At 42.8% G+C, this 20,680-nt stretch overlaps 1 protein-coding gene across 1 annotated transcript in view; it reads left to right on the plus strand.

The window, feature by feature from the left end:
* The first annotated feature begins 1,334 nt into the window (after positions 1–1,334).
* OSBPL5 (oxysterol binding protein like 5) overlaps positions 1,335–20,680 on the plus strand; it is a 168,094-nt gene continuing 148,748 nt past the window's right edge. Inside the window, exon 1 of the mRNA XM_053393507.1 lies at positions 1,335–1,364. Coding sequence (XP_053249482.1) covers positions 1,350–1,364 — 15 coding nt within the window. The 5' untranslated portion in view covers positions 1,335–1,349. The remainder of the gene's footprint in view (positions 1,365–20,680) is intronic.

Below are 20,680 nucleotides of genomic sequence, written 5' to 3' on the forward strand. Positions count from 1 at the left end.
CTATTTCCTCATGCAAACTGATGCTGTACCCCCATAACCATTTGCCAGGGCCAGCCCACCCATAAGACAAAGTGAGGTGACTGCCTTAGGTGGCAGGATCTACGGGGCAGCAGATCCAGCCACCAAGGAATGCATCAACCAATACAGCTGCCGCGGAGTCAGCAACAGCTGTGGCACACTCAGAGGCTGGACCTGCCTCCTCTCAGCAAACAGGAGGCATGGCTCATCGCCACTTCTAGGGAAGAAATGGCAGGGACTGCGCCTTCTGGAGTCTTCTGGGATCTGCAACCTCCCATCATGATTCAGACTGGGCTGCTTCCTTGCCCCACCACCACAGCCTTTGATTCCCACTTTAAGGAGTAGGGTTGAACTGAATTGGATTCCTCACTTGTTTCTGATGGAGATCTTCACTCAACTCAACAAGGGCTCAAACTCATGACCCTGAGATGAAAAGTCTCATGCGCTACTGCAGGCATAGGCAAACTCCGGCGCTCCAGATGTTTTGGGACTACAACTCCCATCATCCCTGACCACTGGTCCTGTTAGCTAGGGATGATGGGAATTGTAGTCCCAAACATCTGGAGGGTTGGAGTTTGCCTATGCCTGCTCTACTGACTGAGCTATAGTGGGAGGCGGATGCCATTTTGTGGGTCACCCCAGGTGCCAAAATGACTTGGGCCAACCTTGCCCTTTTCCCTTGCTCATTGGGGTTTCTGGGGTGCATTTTGTTTGCCTGAACAGGGAAAACTGTCATCAGATTTCATCAGATTTGTATACCACTTGAATGTAAGAAAGACCCTCAAAGCAGTTTCCACACATCTGTGGCCCCTTTTAGCAACACACATCAATTTGGGAGGCCCTCCATTTTCAACTCGACACCAGCATCCCCTGGAGTGAAATCTTTGTTCCTGATCTTCACACTGTTTCATGATGAACCTATACTTCCTGTTTTCACTTTCCACATCCTCAGAAGCTAAGACTTTGCCCTGTGCTGGAAAGTCACATAGAGCTCACATTTCTCTACCCAGGTCTGCTGTGTGCAAGACCACAGGTGGATGGAGCGGAGGTGCAAATTCTCACCTTTGCAGGGTACCCAGGCAGCATGCAATGCTCCTCCTTGCACTTTGTGGTGCTGATTTTCCTTATTGGCTAATGCCTTCGTCCGCAGCCAGAGCAGGAGAGAGGCACGGTCTCCTGTGGAATGGCAGCTTTGGACAATTTTATTGGCTGATGAATCAGTTCTTCTCTGGCAGCTTTCCAGTAATGCTGGATTGCCTGAGATGGGAAGGAAAAGCAGGTTGCTCTGCCTAAGGCTGTGAAAGGATTGCTTGGAGACCAACGCGGCACTCATGCCTTGCTGCACAGTGAGTATATTAAGAGGATATCTCTCTGCATGCCATGCTTTCTGAGGATGATTTGCCGAAACCCTCAATTAAACATGCAGCTTCAGCCGTCGCTGCTTAACTGCAAAGATGTTCCTGGTTGTCACTGAGATCGGATTGCTATTGCAATTGGATGAGTTTGAACGTGGCATTTGGCTCTTCCTCTGGCAAATTCCTTTGCTGCAAGATCCTTCCTGATCTGAAGGCTTATCTGCAAGATGCCAGTTTTGAATAATTTTGTAGCCTTTTCCTCCGTCCCTCCCCTGGAACTCCTACATGATAGGGAGGCAGGGAGGGAACCCTGATGCTTAATTTGAATTCATTTGGGGAATAACTTCTTTTGAAGTTGGAGGGGGCTTTTGGCTGGGGGTGCTTTTGCTATCAGTTGTATAGCAAGGATTAGATTTCCAGATGAGTAGAAATAGGGCAGTATAAGAAAGGGAGGAGGAGAGACAGAGCCTTTACTTTTACCAGCCTGGGGAGTGTGCTGTGCTTAAAGGGACAGGATACTGCATTGCACCTAAATTACTTGCAAACAGTTCTCCTCGTGAAGTCTTGTGGAAGTGACATCAAAAAGTATTGCTACCTAGGGGATTAATGGGTCACCCCCGTATATATGCCCCCCCCAAAAGGGAACTCTGGAGAAGCTTCAAGGAATGCAGCTTTTTCAGACTGCAGTAGCTGTCTAACAAAACCTGCAGTTGAACCTGAAGACCTGCCTGCTTCTCAGAAGTGCTGTTGAATATTTTAAGTTTGGAGCTCCTTCCACTGCTAAAACTAACCATGTGAGAAGCTGTGACTTTGGAGTAGTTTTTTTTGAAATATTAATATTTTATCTCCTGATGTGGTGGAGGGGGAGACTTTTCCAAGTGACTATAGTCTTTGGAAATGGGGGAGTATGTATCTGAGAGACAAGCATCCTTGGTTTAGCAATGGACACCTATGTGGCAAATCACTGTGGACTGTTCTGGGTGTTTTTTGCTCACCAGGGCACTCCCAGGCTTCTGAAGTGCACATTACTATTTTGTGTATTCCAGACGCCTGGAAGTTTCTTTGTGTATTATACTTGTGAAGACACTGGTTGGCTCATTTTGGTTGTCTGTTGCCCAATAGAATGAGTTGGTTTTCTCCCATTCTGTGATTCTTATTGTCTGGAGCTGAGTAGGCTCCAGGTCTCTCTGTCTAGATGTCCCTAAGGAGAGACTCATGGCCTTTGGGCTCTAATCTCAATTCCAGAAAGGGTGGCTAGATCCAAAAGAAGAGAGGTCTTCTGCACCTTTAATAGCACACAACCACAAACACTGCAGAAGCCCTGTCCTCTTCGGCAGACAACCACCCTACCCACAGCCTTCTGCTTCTGGCCTTTCCATTGCTCTTAGCCTGCCTATGTTTTAATCATTATATGCATTTGGGAAGTCTGGGCCATAGTTTATGTCTTTGATTATCTCCACCACTGTTGCCTGAGGAATGCCTCTTTCAAAGATACAGTGGTACATCAGGTTACAGATGCTTCAGGTTACAGATGCTTCAGGTTACAGACTCCGCTAACCCAGAAATAGTACCTCGGGTTAAGAACTTTACCTCAGGATGAGAACAGAAATTGTGCAGTGGTGGCGTGGTGGCAGCGGGAGGCCCCATTAGCTAAAGTGGTTAGGGTCAGGTTAAGAACAGTTTCAGGTTAAGAACAGACCTCCAGAATGAATTAAGTTCTTAACCCGAGGTACCACTGTACTGCAAAAATGAGCACTGTACATTTTTGAATGGCAGTGGCAAATACAGCCATGATACAGGAGCCATCAAGAGTCATCAAATTGTTGATATCCCCATTCCAGTGAAGCTTGGGTATTTTTATTTATTTTTTAAATAAAAGCCTTCATCTCAGTTGCCACGTTCTTTGATACTGCCATTTTATTTATATCATGCTCTCCCTATCCCAAAAATACCTCAAAGTGGCTCTACAAACGGTACATTCATATTGGCTGCTCCATGGAGCACACAGTCTACATATTTCCCCTCACACCTTCATGTGGTGCCACTCCAGTCCTTCTGAACCATGTGTAGGTCTGTCCCAACTGAGTTGGGGATGACACCTCTGCGGAAAGTGTCCTGCTCCCAGGCTTTCCCAACCTTCCTACTTGTAGTGACAATCTCCTGGGCGGTAGATGCTGTAGGCCTAGCAAGCAAGAGTTTCCAGGCCTCCATAACCAGTGATGGACCTTGGCGCTTTCAAATTTCAGTAGTGCCCTGTGCAATACCAAAATCCGCCAGGCACCCCCCACCTCTCGTGTTCCATTGGGTGTCATAGCTGCAGCACCCGTTGCAGTGTCTCGAAGGCTCAGCGCCCAGGATGACCAAACTGGCCATGATACCCTAAATCCACCTTGTCCATAACCCACTGTATGTGTCACCTTTATCACTAGAAGCTCAATGAGTTTCAGGAGCTGCCCAACGGGTCAGGAGGCATAGTTTCCGCCAGAGAGACAAGTTGCAGCATCAAATTAGTGATGAATGACACACAATCCATGATTACCACTTCATGCTTGCATCAATCAATGCGTTAACTTTTTGCTTTAGTTCCCCCTGCCCCCAATTATTTTAATGGCTATTCTTTCCCAAATTGAAATGCATTGCAAAGCAGGAGCACACACTGCTAGCCAAATGTTGTTTAATATGGCGAACAATAGTGCAGTGATCTTGCTCCAGGATTAGAACCATTGATTGCACAAGACTGGAGCAAGATTGTGTGCCCATCCCCCCGATAAGAGCCTGATATTTTTGGCTCCAGTTTTGTGCAATCAATGGTTCTAAGAAGCCGGGCTTTTTTCAGCCTGAACTTGCCCGAACTCTCTCAGGTAGGTGCCATTGCTATTCCAAGAGAACAAGGGAGGCATCATCGTGAGTTCCGGCACCTCTTTTTCTAGAAAAATAGCACTGCAAAGAAGAGATGCCCACTCACAGCAAAATGCATTTGTTTATACAAAATATTTCCACCCCACCTTTCAGGACCAGCATCCTCACATGACCGCCATATAAAATGCAACAAATTAACTGTTTGAAAAATCTAGTTCCACCTTATTAAAACAAGCAGTAAAGATGTCAATAAGATGCAGTGGTTGCTTAAAAAAACAAAATGCAGGTGGATTTGGAAAAGACCCTGATGTTGGGAAAGATGGAGGGCACAAGGAGAAGGGGACGACCGAGGACGAGATGGTTGGATAGTGTTCTCGAAGCTACGAACATGAGCTTGACCAAACTGCGGGAGGCAGTGGAAGACAGGAGTGCCTGGTGTGCTCTGGTCCATGGGATCACGAAGAGTCAGACACGACTAAATGACTAAACAACAACAACAACAAAATTGAGAGTCAGCTGATCATAGAATGATAGAATTGGTAGGGTTCCTGAGGGTCCTCTAGTGCAGTGCAGGAATCTCAAATCAATATCATAAATATGGGCCCGCCACTGGATCCACTGTGTCCCTGGTGCCTGCTCACCTTACCTTTCTTATCTAGCCTCCCTTATCTTAAAAGATACATCTGGGCCATGCAATAGGCCAGGAGCAAAGGTGTGAGGGTGGGTGGGTAGGGCAGTAGCAAGGTTGGTGCTGTGCAGGTGCACTGATAGAGCCAATCTGGCACTCTCTCTGCTTCACCTTTACAGCCCTAAAACTTGCCACTTCCCTGCCCTGTCCAGATGAGCTGCACTGGGGTTTCTGTTGGGAGGTCCCATCTCCAGGATGGTGGCTGCTTCTCCAATGGGGTCTGATAAGTGTTGCAGAAGTGGGATAGGAATCTACATTTTCACCTGCATCATCTTTGTGTATTGCTCATTTCTGTCACTGGACTTCCCTTTTTAGGGAAGACAGGGTTTGGTGTCCTTCCCTGTTTCTGGCTTTCCTTTTTTTTTTTAAAGGTATTTATTGAGATTTTCCACCTTAATACATTAAAAAATCAAAAAACAAAAAACAAAAAAGTTAAAAACACATAAAGTTTACAATCCGTATTTTCAATAACATATTTCCCTGACTTCCCCACACCTCCCCTTCTTATATTCCAATTCAAATTGTTAGTTCAACAAGTTCTTATCCCCAATTTTTGACCTTTTTATATTTAATTCATTTTAGAAAAACCAATTTTAACTTATAAACATCAATATTTGTACATCAGTGCTCATTCTTAAAACTTTTTTCTAAAGTCGACCCAAATTCCCTTCCACGAATTCCCCAATTTTCATACTAATAACAAAACAAAATAAAAAAACAGATTATAATTGTACACCCTTTGGATTCCCAAACCCCACCCACCCCCTTTCCCAGTTTCGATCCCCAACAAATGTCCATCAGTCTTAGTCTGCTATCAGCCTGGAGACCTCACGTCCGAGGCTCTTAATTCTCTCTCAATTCCTCTCTGCCGGTTTTTTGGGTAGTCCTTAGTATTAAACACCAGATCTCGGAGAAGCTCTGTCCCAATAGGGTCCATGTTTCTTCCAGCCAGACCTCCATACTTAAAAGTGGAGCCCGAATCTTGTTTCTTACTCCTTTTAAGTCCAAATGTCCCAAAAGCTCCAACTTCCACCTTAATCAAATTTGTAATCCATAGGTCTTCAGATTTCCACATAAGGAGATCTCTCCATTCTTCAATCTCCAATTCAGACCAGATTTTCATCATCCAGTACTTATTTTCCTTTGTAACCATCATGTCAGGCCTCTGGCTCTCCTTTGTCATCTGCAACATTACATCTCCTCCTTCCTTTTCCTCAGAAACAACATATATCTCTTTCTCCACACTCTCAAATCTCTCAAGTTTCTGGCTTTCAAAACTCAGCGGACTCTTGTGATTATGGAGAGCGGTTGGAGTGGCCAATGTATATCACTGTGAAACAGCTTTGTCTCTTTAGCCAAATTAGTTTTTTGTAACACGGCTGTTCAGAATACTGAGTGTTACATTATTTCATCATTCAAAAAGAAGCGAGAGACATAAAACAGGAAGGAAGACATGTAACCGCATAACTGACAATTAGGAGTTAACCTTGTTTTATAGCAATTTGGACTCTGCAATTAGTTTCATTGATCAGATCCGAAGAAAAAATATCAGCCCATGCATATGCATGCAAGGATAACACTGAGGCAGTGTGCTGTGAATATGTATGAGCACATTGTGGGACTGTAATGCAGGGCATGGACTGTCAATACTCTCTTCCAGAGGTGTGATGGGAATACATTAGGCGATGTTAAGATCAAGGAAAGGAAGTGTGTGTATACTCTGAGTGACACACAGACACACAAGAGGCTACTCCATCAATTTGGAATAACAATAAAACCACTGCTTTCTTGTCTTTGGACAGGATTGGTCCATCTAGCTCATTATCATTTACACTGTCTGTGAGTGGCTCCCTCCAGGGCTTCAGACAGGTGTCTGTTCCTGTTCTACCCGGAAATGCCAGGAACTAAGCTATGAAATAATAATAATAATACCCCACCCATCTCAGCTATTCTGAGTAGATTCCAACACATATAAAAACATAAGGGAAAGAGAAAATTGTGTTGTTGTTTGTTTTAGATTAAAAGGTAAAGGTAAAGGTACCCCTGCCCGTACGGGCCAGTCTTGCCAGACTCTAGGGTTGTGCGCCCATCTCACTCTATAGGCCGGGGGGCCAGCGCTGTCCGCAGACACTTCCGGGTCACGTGGCCAGCGTGACAAGCTGCATCTGGCGAGCCAGCGCAGCACACGGAACGCCGTTTACCTTCCCGCTAGTAAGCGGTCCCTATTTATCTACTTGCACCCGGGGGTGCTTTCGAACTGCTAGGTTGGCAGGCGCTGGGACCGAGCAACGGGAGCGCACCCCGCCGCGGGGATTCGAACCGCCGACCTTTCGATTGGCAAGTCCTAGGCGCTGAGGCTTTAACCCACAGCGCCACCCGCGTCCCTTGTTTTAGATTAGATTAGATTAATAACCCACCCTTCCCCAGAAGGTCCCAGGGCTGGCTACAGCAACTTGAAACTAGGCACTTAAAACAGTTTAAAATGAATCACAATTGCAGCTAGAGTGGGTCCTGAGAATATATCCCTCAATTACGCAAGCTTAGCCAGTTTTCACTTCCCAAACCAATCTGTGAATAGAAAGATGCAGTTCCTTCGAAATTTGCAGTTCCTTTAATGTTGCGGTACAGTTCTCCAACCACTAAAAATGAACCCCAAAAGCACACGCTAGGAGGAAAGTGTGCACAAACATTATATATATTACTGGGGAGGGGAATTAAAAATGCATTAAAATTAAGAGAAATTGCTTGCAAAAACGTGTATATTGGTAAAAAAAATATATTAGGAGAAATGCACACACAAATGAGTACAATTTTTGGTGTGGATTATTTTTTTTTAAGTACAAACCAATGTACAAATGGGGCAGACTGGACTTAAGATTAGAAATTTGAGAATCCAACGTGTACAGTTTTGTTGATGCCTAGATTGAGCTAGGGGTCTTCTACATGCAGAACCAAATTCTGTGCCACTGTGGCCCTTTCCCACCTCAGAATGTCACCCAGGTGAGAGCCTGAGCTGGACCTGTCATTCAAGGTGCCCACAGCTCTGCTAATATAAGAAAAACAGATGGCATACCTTAGGTATTTGCCCTATGAGAGTGATGGGGCAACTGACTGCAAGGCTTTGGTGTGGTTCTCACAATGCCACTGCTGGCATGCTAGCCTCTACTGCATCGCAAATATAAACACAGAAAGGGTGGCACTTCCTGTGTTACTGTCAATGCTAACATAAATTAGTCACAACGATGCACAATAATGCTCCACCTCTTTATATTTCCAGTGTGGTTTTTGTTCTCACTGGGTGCCAAAATTAGTAGGGCTGCTGCCGCCTCATTGTGAACTGTGTGATTGAAGGTTTCTGGAAGTAAGAGAGAGCTTATATATAACTTACTGCTGCATATGTCTCTTAATGATGGCTGCAGAAAGTCTAATTCTGTGTTACGTGTAACACTGCTCATGATCAAATTGGGCAAGAGGAGGGAAAATAATAAGCAGCAAATGTGCTATTGAGTCCAGCTGAAATCTAGGCTAAATATACTGCCTGGATGACTCAGGGTGAAAAAGTTGCTCTGCCGAAAATATAAATGATGAATCCTGGGAATTAAGGAAAGACACAAAGTGGTGCTTTTGTGGGGATTTTGAATCAGAATGTGCATTAAAATTCTACTAATGATAATTTACCTAGGTAGCAATATATTATTAAGCAGTGCTTTCATAAATGGTTAATCAAATGCTCTGGATGATTACTGAGAAAAAGCTTAAGCTTCTGACAAATTTTATCCAGTAGATAAAATGAGTTAACAATCGCAAAATGTGCGCTATTGTTATCAGGGATGGAAGCTCCCACCTAAAAGGGGATCTTCTTTATCTAATTAAAAGCATTTTAAAGTTGTTACAAAATAGTACTGGGATGGGGGGGGGTGTCACACTCACCACAACATTAAGCTATCCTGTGTGAGAGTCAGTGTCCTGCAGAGGCTAGAGTGTTGGCCTTGGAACTGGGAGAGTGGGATTCAATCCGTACTCAACCCAGTGAAGCTCACTGGGTGATCTGGGCCAGCCACTCTCTCTTAGCCTTAGGAGCACATAGAATCAGAATAAGAGGAACTACTACTTTCCTTTTTATTTCATTTCCTTTTTGCTTGGAGCAGAATTGTGAGTGTGTAAAACACCCACCCATCCCACTACTTCCATTTTATTTTACTCTTTTTAAAATTGCAATATTGTTCTCTGTTGTTCACACTGCATTTTACATACATTTCTGTATATGATTATGTTTGGGTGATTTCTCATAGTTTATAATACAAAGCAAAGCTATTTCTTTACCAAGGTTCCAACCCGTAAATTTGCAAAACACGCAGCAGTGACTCCACTTCAACAATGACAGTCTGCCATTCCCATGTAATTCAACTCTCGCTTAGATGGTTTAAATAAAATGTTTTCTAAGGCTGTGGAAACAGCCTGGCTTTGAAATACAGTGGTACCCCTTAAGTACTTAATTCGTTCCAGAGGTCCGTTCTTAACCTGAAACTGTTCTTAACCTGAAGTACCACTTTAGCCAATGGGGCCTCCTGCTGCTACCACGCCGCTATTTCTGTTCTCATCCTGAAGCAAAGTTCTTAACCCGAGGTAATTTTTCTGGGTTAGCGGAGTCTGTAACCTGAAGCGTAAGTAACCCGAGGTACCACTGTACTTGGTTGGAAGAAAACAATAAGTAAGCTCTATCTTGGTTTGTTTGTTAAGGGTGTGTGTATTAAGTGTGCATCTGTATGTGTGGATGATTGTGTGGTTTGTGCCTGTGTGAGAGGGTGATTATGTGGGAAAGGTGATTATATTAATAACTGGCTCCACCCACTCCCAGCATGCACTCCCATCCCACCCCCAAAGGCTTTTCACTGGGGTAATATGCCTCAGACTGCCACTGCCAATCTTTATTATTATGGCATGAAGTGAGAGCAGTTTCCATTAAGTCAATTCCACAAAAGTCAGATAACATGAATGATGCTATATAGCAATTATTTTGGGGAAACGTAGACCTGAGGGAAACTTTATGCCTTCCTCCCCAGCTACAATACTGGTGAAGGAGCGTCTCCACCCCCATCGTTCAGCCCGGACACTGAGGTCCAGCTGCGAGGGCCTTCTGGTGGTTCCCTCCCTGCGAGAAGTGAGGCTAAAGGGAACCAGGCAGAGAGCCTTCTTGGTAGTGGCACCCACCCCGTGGAACGCCCTCCCATCAGATGTCAAGGAAATAAACAACTACTGTACCTGACTTTTAGAAGACATCTGAAGGCAGCCCTGTTTAGGGAAGTTTTTAATGTTAGATGTTTTATTGTGTTTTTAATATTCTTTTGGGAGCCACCTGGAGTGGCTGGGGAAACCCAGCCAGATGGGTGGGTTATAAATAAATTATATATAAATAAATTGTCAACTCGCTTGGCACAAATTGAAACTTTTCCCTAACATCACCTGTTACCAGGAAAGGTAGGGTATTATAACAGAGAAGTGATGGTTTAAACCTTCCCTCACCACATGCTGAGGACACCCAGCCCACCCCTGATATTTAATTTATCTGAAGCCATGGCGTTGCTAATCACATAACTTTCATCATCTGTTCATCAATGTATTCAGAACTGACAGATTAAAGGCCTTGGGATTCTCTATATTTACAAGCGGCTTGACTGCATTGACAGAGTTCCTCAGGTGGTACACATCACCATTGATATTAGCAAACCTGTAGCTGTTAAAAGCCTATCCATTGAGATCTTGGGCCTGGGGGGAGTTTGACAACTATGTGTAGCTGTCTTAATGCTGCTGCGCCTGTTCATTCTGCTGCAGTCTGGTGCACCATTGCAGCACAACTATAACTGAAGAGTCTAGTGCTATTTACTGGAGGTTTGTATCTGTGCCACTATATCAGGCCAAAATAAATCATGAGCACCCTTATTTCAATATGCTTTGAGACTGCTCCTGCAGTGACCCCGCCTCCCATGGCCACAGTCAATTTTCCTACAGAATTTTTCTACATGTTCAGATTGGGCAGCTGCTATTTTCAATATCTGTGTGGGAAGGAAGGCCAGAGATAAAAAAGTGAGCGGAGCAATGGATGTAAAACTTTTGTACAGTAGGCTAGTTTCTACACACACACACCTCACACACGTGCGGCTTTGTTCTCCAGCCAGGCAAGCAAGAGGCATTAACACAGAGCAAGGACACATTCCATCCATGCAAAAACACTAAAGGTTGGTGCAAAACAGCTATGAAGTGGCTTGGGAAGACAGTGCTGTTGTAATATATAGTTACTGACTCCTACTTGTGTGCATGAAAGGTTTAACCTAAGTCCTGAGCTCATGTTGCTCCTTCCCAGCCTTTTATCCCCACCCCTATTTTGTTGTTGTTGTTGTTGTTGTTGTTGTTTCTTTCTGTGCTTTCTGGAACAAACAAGGAGCCATGCAGATAATGGCTCCCAGCTGAAAATAAAACCAAGTGAACTGAATATCTGCAAAAGGAGATTTTATAGTCTGCATCATTGCTAACCCAAAGATTGCATGATGCTTTTTGTAAGGAAACAAAGTTCTTTCCTTTTTAAAGTCATTTGGAATGCTTTTCTAAGCGACTTAAACTTCTTCACTTTACTGCCAATGGTTGAAGACTTGCTTGCTGCAACTTCAGGAAACTGAGTAAAATATTCATTTATTTGCAAAGCTAAGTGTTTGATTAATTCTACCCTAAGTATTTTTGTGGTGAACGTTTGTTTAAAGGTGGAAGAAGGCAGGTGGAAATCTAACCACATTTTAATGTGTTTGAAGCAATCACTGTTGTGCTTAAGTCTGCTACGAGAGAGTAAGGATCTCTCTCCCAAACCTTTCTCTCTAACAGATGTGTGGCTAGGGTGGGGCATGGCCTTGGAAAAATCCTGAGGATTCAATAGAGACCTTGAAGTTTGCCTCCTCTGCCATAGAGGAATAAATTTTAGAATGAATTGATTTTAGAATGCTGTGTTACTTTTATTGTTGTTAGCCGCTCTGAGCCCGGCTTCGGCTGGGGAGGGATATAAATAAAATTTTATTTATTTTATTATTGTTGTTGTTGTTGTTGTTGTTGTTGTTGTTGTTATCACAGAGGCTAGGGTGTGTGTGTCATTGTCCCTTGCTATTTTGAACTGTGTGTTCTTCCTCTCCTTTTCTAAGCTGGGCAAATCTAGAACATGACAGATTTTGCGCTGGGGTCATGATGGTTCATCTCTCTTCCTGGCATATTGGAACTGAACCTTGCCCTTTTTGTCCCTAGACAAAGTCTGGGTACGCTTATCATGAGTGAAGATGCAATAGTAAACACTCAGTTTCATTAAAATTGTGGAGTGGAGGATGTGTGGGATCTAAATCTGTGCAGAAGCCACACTTCAGGTTTGCATCAGGGAGGTGGGTATTCATGCAAGCATTTCATCTTTCCTTCCAGGTAAACAGTCTGGGGTAGAAGTGGCTAGGGATGCCTTTCAGAAGCCAGCATTGTGATAGCGCTGTGAATTTAATTATGCTGCTCAGGGACCGAAGCCGTCAATGTCAGGGAATGTATCTGAATGTCAACATGCTTGACACTTCATCCTCCAAGATTTAGATAGTATCTTTTCCACCGGCAGGAACACAAGTCTTGAAACAACTCACGATCTAATCTTCTGGGGTTTTCTTCTTTTTCTAAAAGGATGAGGAAATGATACATAGCAGTACTTCTGAGGGTTGCACTCTGGATGCCCTCTATATCGGAATAGTCTGTGACCAAAAATACTTAGCTCAGAGTTTAGCTACAAACTATAGGTAGGTTCTGAATGTTTATTTTATCTTACTAGAAACTCTGCCCCTCGTTCATTTTGGTAAAGCCTGAGCCCTGTACAGAAAATTCAAAGATTTCTCAATACCACTTATAGATTTTTGAACACTGCATAGAGACTTTTGTATATATTAAGCATTATATAAATACTTTTAAACAAATAAATTTCTCCAATGCTTTGAAAAGGCAGAGAACAGCAGAGAAAGGGCCTTTTCTGCAGTGGCTCCCTGTTTGTGGAATGCTCTCAGCAAAGAGGCTCACCTCTCGGTGCCTTCATTATGTATTTTTAGGCAAAAACATTTCTCTTCAACCAGGCCTTTTTAAATGTGTTTGGGGGAGGGCAGTTATTGGTTTGTTTTTGTTTTTGTTCCATTATGTTCTCATTCTGTATTTTTGTGTTGTGAACTGCCCTGTGATCTTTGGAATAAGGTTGCTATACAAATGTAATACAGTGGTACCTCAGGTTAAGAACTTAATTCGTTCTGGAGGTCCGTTCTTAACCTGAAACTGTTCTTAACCTGAGGTACCACTTTAGGTAATGGGGCCTCCCGCTGCCGCCACACAATTTCTGTTCTCATCCTGAAGCGAAGTTCTTAACCTGAGGTACCATTTCTGGGTTAGTCTGTAACCTGAAGCATCTGTAACCTGAGGTACCACTGTAAATAAAAATAAAAATAACTCCTCTGTGGGGCAAACTTTAACAGGTGGGTGGGTGAGATCGGCCACTTGCCAGACTGACATGAGGTTGGGCCCCACTCCCCTATCAATGCTGGCCCATGCCAAGATCTAGCTGAAAAGGTTCCCCACCCTTGTTTTATAGAATAAATTTGACGCAGTTGAAAATAATGGCTCTTTTTCTTTTGTGTTTGTTTGTTTTTTGCTCTGTTACTGTGGGGGCGAGAAGTTTGTTCTGTGGATGCTTCTGTGCAGCAATTCACTCAGGGTGGGAGGCTGGATGGTGTATAGTTGCAGTGGAGCTGCAGAGGGAGGGTCCATTGGCAGAGGTGGGGGCCCTCTTTGTATGAAAGACAGAGGGGGGTGGGATATATTGCTAATACCATGGGTTGTGCAGTTTGTTGAATGTCCCGTGTGTTATGTACTGAAGTTCTCACCCTGGGCCAGCAGGGGGATACTGTAGACAGTTCAGGTCCACATATGCAAATAAGGGATCGAAAGTGACGTTCAGTGATTGGATAGTTACAGAAAATGGTTACTGTTGCGTTCTAGTGGAGCTCTATATAAGCAGGCTGGCTGAACCCTTCAGTTCAGTTCTGTTCTGGCCTGTGAATAAACAAGAGCTGTTTGAAGAATCGCTGTGTCGTCTGATATGTTCACCCACAACTTAACACCGTGTATTTGGTAGTATTGGAAATTTTATATTCTTGTCCTCATTGTGGTTTTGCCTTGTTTGCCTTATGACAGAATTGTTGCTTGTTGAACCTGTTTTTATCCCCTACCCTTCTTTTCTGTTTTTAAGATTTTGTAATTTTTGTATATTGTTGCATTCTCCCCCACTCCCCATTCTATTTAATCTTTATTGCCATGTTCTATTGTTCCCCACTCTGGAGTTGAAAATATTCATTGAAAAGCAGGTTATAAATACTGTCAATAGATAAAGCAGTCAAAATTGCATTGGTGATCTTCCATAGAGAGTGTTGCCTTGCAGTGGTATGTATGGAGCATAAAATATAAATTTCAGTATCCATGTACAGCTCCTGTAGCAACAGACTAATCCATAGAAATGGGAGCTATTGAGGCATGGAGCGATTTTAACTACTTCTGGCATGCAGACATTTGGCTTTGAACTCTTTTCAATCAGAGATTGTTTAAAGAGATTTCTTCGAATTAATTGATAGCTAGATTGAAGCTATCAAGAGTAATATATTCACTTGGTGTCCACACTATCGATTTTGTTCCATTAGCAAGCTAAGCATTATATATTAATGCACAGAAAATCTCCATCTTTGGTTGCCTAATTAAAAGAATTGCAACCTAAATGGAGCATTGAAGCCCAGTTCAGCTGATCTATTGTTATGTTATTCTTTGGCTGGGGAAGTGTGTAGGTCATAGTGGTTTCAGTGAATTGTATGGTTTCCCCAAACTGATCTACAGGAATTACTATCACAAACATGATGCACGTATGCCAATGGCTCTGTGGCTTCCTAAATGACCAACAGGTCTGCCTTGCGTTTATCATTAGTTCAACACTCTTTAATGCCCCAGTCTGGTACCAGCACTGCCATTTCCTGTATCTAAGTAATATACGGACTACGGTGCCTCTTAAGTTGTGGGTGAACATATCAGACGACACAGCGATTCTTCAAACAGCTCTTGTTTATTCACAGGCCCAGAACAGAACTGGGATGAAGGGTTCAGCCAACCTGCTTATATAGAGCTCCGCTACAACACAACAGTAACAAGTTTCTGTAACTCTCCAATCACTGAAAGTCTCTTTCAGTTCCTTATTTGCATATGTGGACCTGAGTGAAAACTAACTACAGTATCCCCCTGCTGGCCCAGGGTGAGAACTTCAGTACATAACAGTGCCTTTGCTAATTTTGCTCTGTGGCAAGACAGGATTGGCCGCTTTTCTGCTGTAAAAAGTGCTTCTTTGTTCATTTGTTTTTAGAGCTACACAGTTCATGAAGTTAGGAATGCTCTTGTGTAAATGTCAGATTACTTTTTCAGCTACACCTTCTCGGGGGCCCACTGTTATCATTGGGAGGAATGAGGGTCATTTGTTTCCTAGAGCTGCTAGGGTCAAGGATGTGCATGTTCCACATTGACAAAGAGGCACTCTGAAATATACTCAGAGTCGCAAAGTGATTTCATGCTCTTTATTCAGCTCATAGTGGTGAGGAGGAATGAATGAATGTCCCCTCAAAGTACCTGCTTTATATACATTATTTACACAATGGGCTGCACATGATTGGCTAATTCCGGAATTCTACTGTAAGCCAATCAGGTTGTGGATTCACTTCTATCTGGAGCATGATTGGGTAGTTCCTGCCAACCAATCATACTGCTGCATTGTTCTAGGACCAATCAGACTGCTGCATTCTGAATCCTATTGTTCTAGGACCAATCAGACTGCTGCCTTTTGGATCCTATTGTTCTAGGACCAATCAGACTGCTGCCTTTTGGATCCTATTCAACTCAGTACATAACACACTCCCTGAAGAGCTACTCTCCCAAATTAAGCCACAGGGCCCAGAATCTTGGAGGTGGTCACCAACCATTTTAGATCAGTGGGCAGACTTAGAATTTTGAGAAAGTGCTGTGAGCGCCAGCGATAAAATGGCTGCCATGGGGGTGTGGCATAAGACAAAGGGAGTGGAAAGCACACTGAAGGAGTAGGAGGAAGAGACAGAACCACCAAAATATGTGGGTATGCTCTCCCATCAGCTGCCACATCAATGGGCGGAAAGGCAGCTATATCAGCTACCACCTTGCTCACTCAGAGAGAAGCACTTTGCATCTCTCCTTTGTTCAGAACAGATGGCAGGGTGGTTGTCCAATCCTGGCATCCAGTGGAATGTTAGCATGTTTAAACGGACATGTTTAGCGTAGAAGAGTCTGAGTGAGTGCAAACAGGAAGCTCAAACAGGCTCTTGTGCCCTGTGGATTGTTGGGGTGACATTTACTGATAATTTTTGCATGTGCCATTGGAGGTCCTAGCCGGCATGCTGGCACCTGGGGGTGCCTTGCTAGCAGCTCCTGTCTACAGGCTATGTGCAGTAACTGCTGGTTCATCAGAAGAGGAGCAACAGGGCTCAGGAGAAGGCATGAAGCAGACACACACATGTTGTCATCATGACCATAACACAGACCGCAGGTGTGCTGAAGTCAGGTCTCTCATGCTGTCCATGAATATATACTGCAAGGAGCAGGAGTCTGTAAAGCTTCTTCGAATCAATACTGGAGTCTTCCCAAAATCTAATGATGTCACAGTACTACCAAGTATTGTGAATGGTTTTTTTGTTTTGTTTTGTAATTTGCAGACTTATAAATGAATGATTTGAATGATTGATGGCTATTCGGACAATGATTGATGAGTCAACTGATTAAGGAGCTACACACACACACACACACAGAGAGAGAGAGAGAGAGAGAGAGAGAGAGAGAGAGAGAGAGAGAGAGATTAAGTGTCATTCTTAGTGTAGGTGGTAGAGAGTGGTCTTATGGGGATTGCTAGGCTTTCTTGTTAATCATTTTATACGGCTGTTTGAGTTTCACCACCAGAGTGGTCCATAAGAGGTCGCTTAGCCTCTAAAACTGCCAACAAGGCATCTAAATATTTTATAACCAGAATATTTCTCCAAAGAGTACAAAGATGTGAAGAGAGTGTTGCTGGTTGCAACAGTGACAGATTTGTGTGCTGGCCTTTTGCTGTGAAAACAGCAAATCCTAAGCTCTTGAATCATTTAAGAAATGTCCTTAATTTGTTTCACTTGCGTATTTCTCTGCAACAGATTGGTAGCATCTTCCTTAAACAGTGAGACTTCCTTAAAGAGGTGAGTCTTCAGCTGTTCTTTTTTTAAAAAAGATATTTATTAAAATTTCCAATTTTTATACAAACAAAAAGCAAAAAAGTTTAAAAACACATATAGGTCACAATACTTAGTTTTCAATGACCTATTTCCCTGACCTCCTCATACCTCCCGTTCCTGTAGTCCAATTCAAATTATTTATTCAGCAAATCCTTATCTCAAAGCATTACAGCTAAAAAAAACCCTTAATTTCTATCCGACATCATTCAACATTCATTAATTTTACAATATTTCTGTAAATAGTCCTTGAATTTCTTTCAATCTTCTTCCGCCGACTCTTCTCCCTGGTCACGGATTCTGCCAGTCATTTCTGCCAATCCCATGCAGTCAATCATCTTCATCTGCCATTCTTCCAGAGTGGGTAAATCTTGCATCTTCCAGTACTTTGCAATAAGTATTCTTGCTGCTGTTGTAGCATGCATAAAGAAAGTTCTATCCTTTTTTGACACCAACTGGCCAACCATACCCAAGAGAAAGGCCTCTGATTTCTTCAAGAAGGTATATTTAAATACCTTTTTCAATTCGTTATATATCATTTCCCAGAAAGCCTTAATCTTAGGGCACGTCCACCAAAGGTGAAAAAATGTACCTTCATTTTCTTTACATTTCCAACATTTATTATCGGGCAAATGGTAAATTTTTGCAAGCTTGACTGGGGTCATGTACCACCTGTATATCATTTTCATAATATTTTCTCTTAAGGCATTACATGCCGTAAATTTCATCCCAGTGGTCCACAACTGTTCCCAGTCAGCAAACATAATGTTATGTCCAACATCTTGTGCCCATTTAATCATAGCTGATTTGACAGTCTCATCCTGAGTATTCCATTTCAGCAGCAAGTTATTTTGACAAAATCTTAGTTTTGGGTTCTAACAGTTCTGTTTCCAATTTAGATTTTTCCACCTGGAAGCCAACTTTCTTATCCAAATTGTAAGCCTACATTATCTGATAATAATGAAGCCAGTCTTGCACTTTGTTTTTTAGTTTCTCAAAACTCTGCAGTTTCAGTCTATCTCCTTCTTGTTCCAAAATTTCCCAATACTTCGGCCATCTGGCCTCCATATTGAGCTTTTTCTGAGCTTTCGCTTCCATTGGTGACAACCACCTTGGGGTTTTATTTTCCAATAAATCTTTATATCTAATCCAAACATTAAACAATGCTTTCCTAACAATATGGTTTTTAAATGCTTTATGTGCTTTAACCTTGTCATACCACAAATATGCATATAGATATGTGTGCATATGCTGGACTAAGTCCAAGAGAGAAATTTACTTGCCTTATTCAGTTATGTATTTATTAAAATTAGATCTCACCCTTCCTCCCAAGTCAGCCTAGGCCAGATAGAACAAGTATTTTTAAAAAATGGTTCCAGTGCAGCTGCAGAATGGAAAGATCTCAACTTAAAAGGTTTTCAGAAGACGTCAAAATGTCAACAGAGACGGTGTCAAATATTCAAGGGGAGGGCAGTCCAAAGGGCAGGTGCCACAACCTGGAAGACTCAATTGCTGCATTGTGCAGAACAGAATTCCTGATAAGCTGGTATCTGCATGAGGCCCTCACCAGCAGAGTGCAGTGATTGATGGGGTATATAAAGAGTGAGGCTATGTTTCGAATATCCTGCTCCCCAACTGTGTATGTTTCCCAGAACAAGAATATGTGAAGTGAAACACAGCTATCCTGCAAAATTCACAGTCTTTAACATTTTACAATGCAATTCACCATCCAGACAATTGTGTACCAAAAAGTGTATATTAGGGGGAACCATGCCTTTAAAATCACATTTTAGTGAAAATAACCTACAAATATGTGTTCTATTAAGACAATTTGCTTGCTCAAATTGCACACTAAAATGGCATTTATTTTTTAAAATGCAGATTAATACAGAAATATGGGGAATTTAAAATGGGAAAGTATGAGAAACTGAGAGAAACCAAAGTTGATAACTATGTCCATCCTAATTTATGTAGGGGTGGCCTCTGAACTGTGAAAATGGCTTTGTACACTGTGCCAAATAGGAAGCATCCTCTTTGGAGTGTATAATCTGAGTGATCTTGCCAGGAGTTTATTTTGCTTCTGACACTGCACTGCACTTAGCAACACAAAGTCTAATTTTAGAAGTTGCAAGTCAGGTTTGTGAAAGGGACCGCCCCCCTCAAAGAAAGCAGAGATAAATGAAAGGCATCTCTCCCAACCCAAGCCAGTTTAAGAGGTGATGTACACATCACTAAATTAGGCAACAATTCGTGACTTATTGCTCATTGAAAAGTACTGTTAATATTGGGGGGCACAGAAGCTCTATTTCTGGTGGTTGATTCACACGTTCTAGTCACCACTCAATGTCACAGTCATCAAGTGCCGAAAAAAACACCCACAAAAAGTTAAAAGAAGCACAGTTCTTGGAACGTCTTCTTAATCTTGGGCAATACACGAAGACCTCCCGTTGTTCGTTGTCGGTGCCAGGCTATTTTGCACCCTAGGCAAGACTAACTACTTGCACCCCTTTTAGAAAAAAAAATGAAAAGCTTAAAATTTGAAACTACTAAATTTATTTTAAATGGTAAGAATACGCAATACAACCATCTTGCTTTTTGTATAAGTGACACTTAACATATTAGCACCTCCTGGACAAGTCATGATGGCTGCTGGCTGCTTTGGCATTTGCCCCAAGTCTGTAAAGATGGCAGGGCTCTGCAGGTGTGTTGTAAGTTTATGTGTTTCTTTAATAAAGCACCAGAACTGGCCATTCTGGCATTTTTGTCATCCTCCTTTGTATCCCTCCATCAAACCACTCGCGCAGGCCTTCCTTTGGGCCTGAGGATCAGGACGCCAGCATGTTGCATTTATTCTTGTGCTTTTGGTGAAACTGTTTCTTGCATTACCGCATGTACCAATGGCTGGCTGCTACTTGGCAACACAGCCACCTATTTCATGCATATTTTCATGCATTCAGAAGCAGGCTTTCTGTTGAACGCTCCAAACTCCAGGGCACCATTTGTAGGGACAGAGCTGAGTGTTTGCATCATTGTCTTCCAGCAGGTGTCACTGTAGGTCAAAACCTTTTGTTGGCACAGAGTTATCCTTGTGAACTCTCCCAAGAGGATTTAGGTGTGCTCTATTTTCACTATTTTCACTATTTTCACTATTGCACAAGCCTCTTTCAAGATGCAGATTAGGAAGAGAGGGATACAGGAAGCTGCTTAGAGCAAGACAGATCATTATCATTGGTTCACCTAGCTAGATGGAATAGCAACTGCTTTTCCAGGGTTTCAGACAAGGGACATTCCCAGCCCCTGTGTGCTTGTTTGATAAATAGTTCTGGTGTTACAAAGGAGAGAGGGGGGTTTGTATGTGGGGGGAACTGTGGGGAATGGGTGTAAGGGAAGTG

This window comes from Podarcis raffonei, chromosome 1 (genome assembly GCF_027172205.1).
Source record: "Podarcis raffonei isolate rPodRaf1 chromosome 1, rPodRaf1.pri, whole genome shotgun sequence".
NCBI lineage: Eukaryota > Metazoa > Chordata > Lepidosauria > Squamata > Lacertidae > Podarcis > Podarcis raffonei.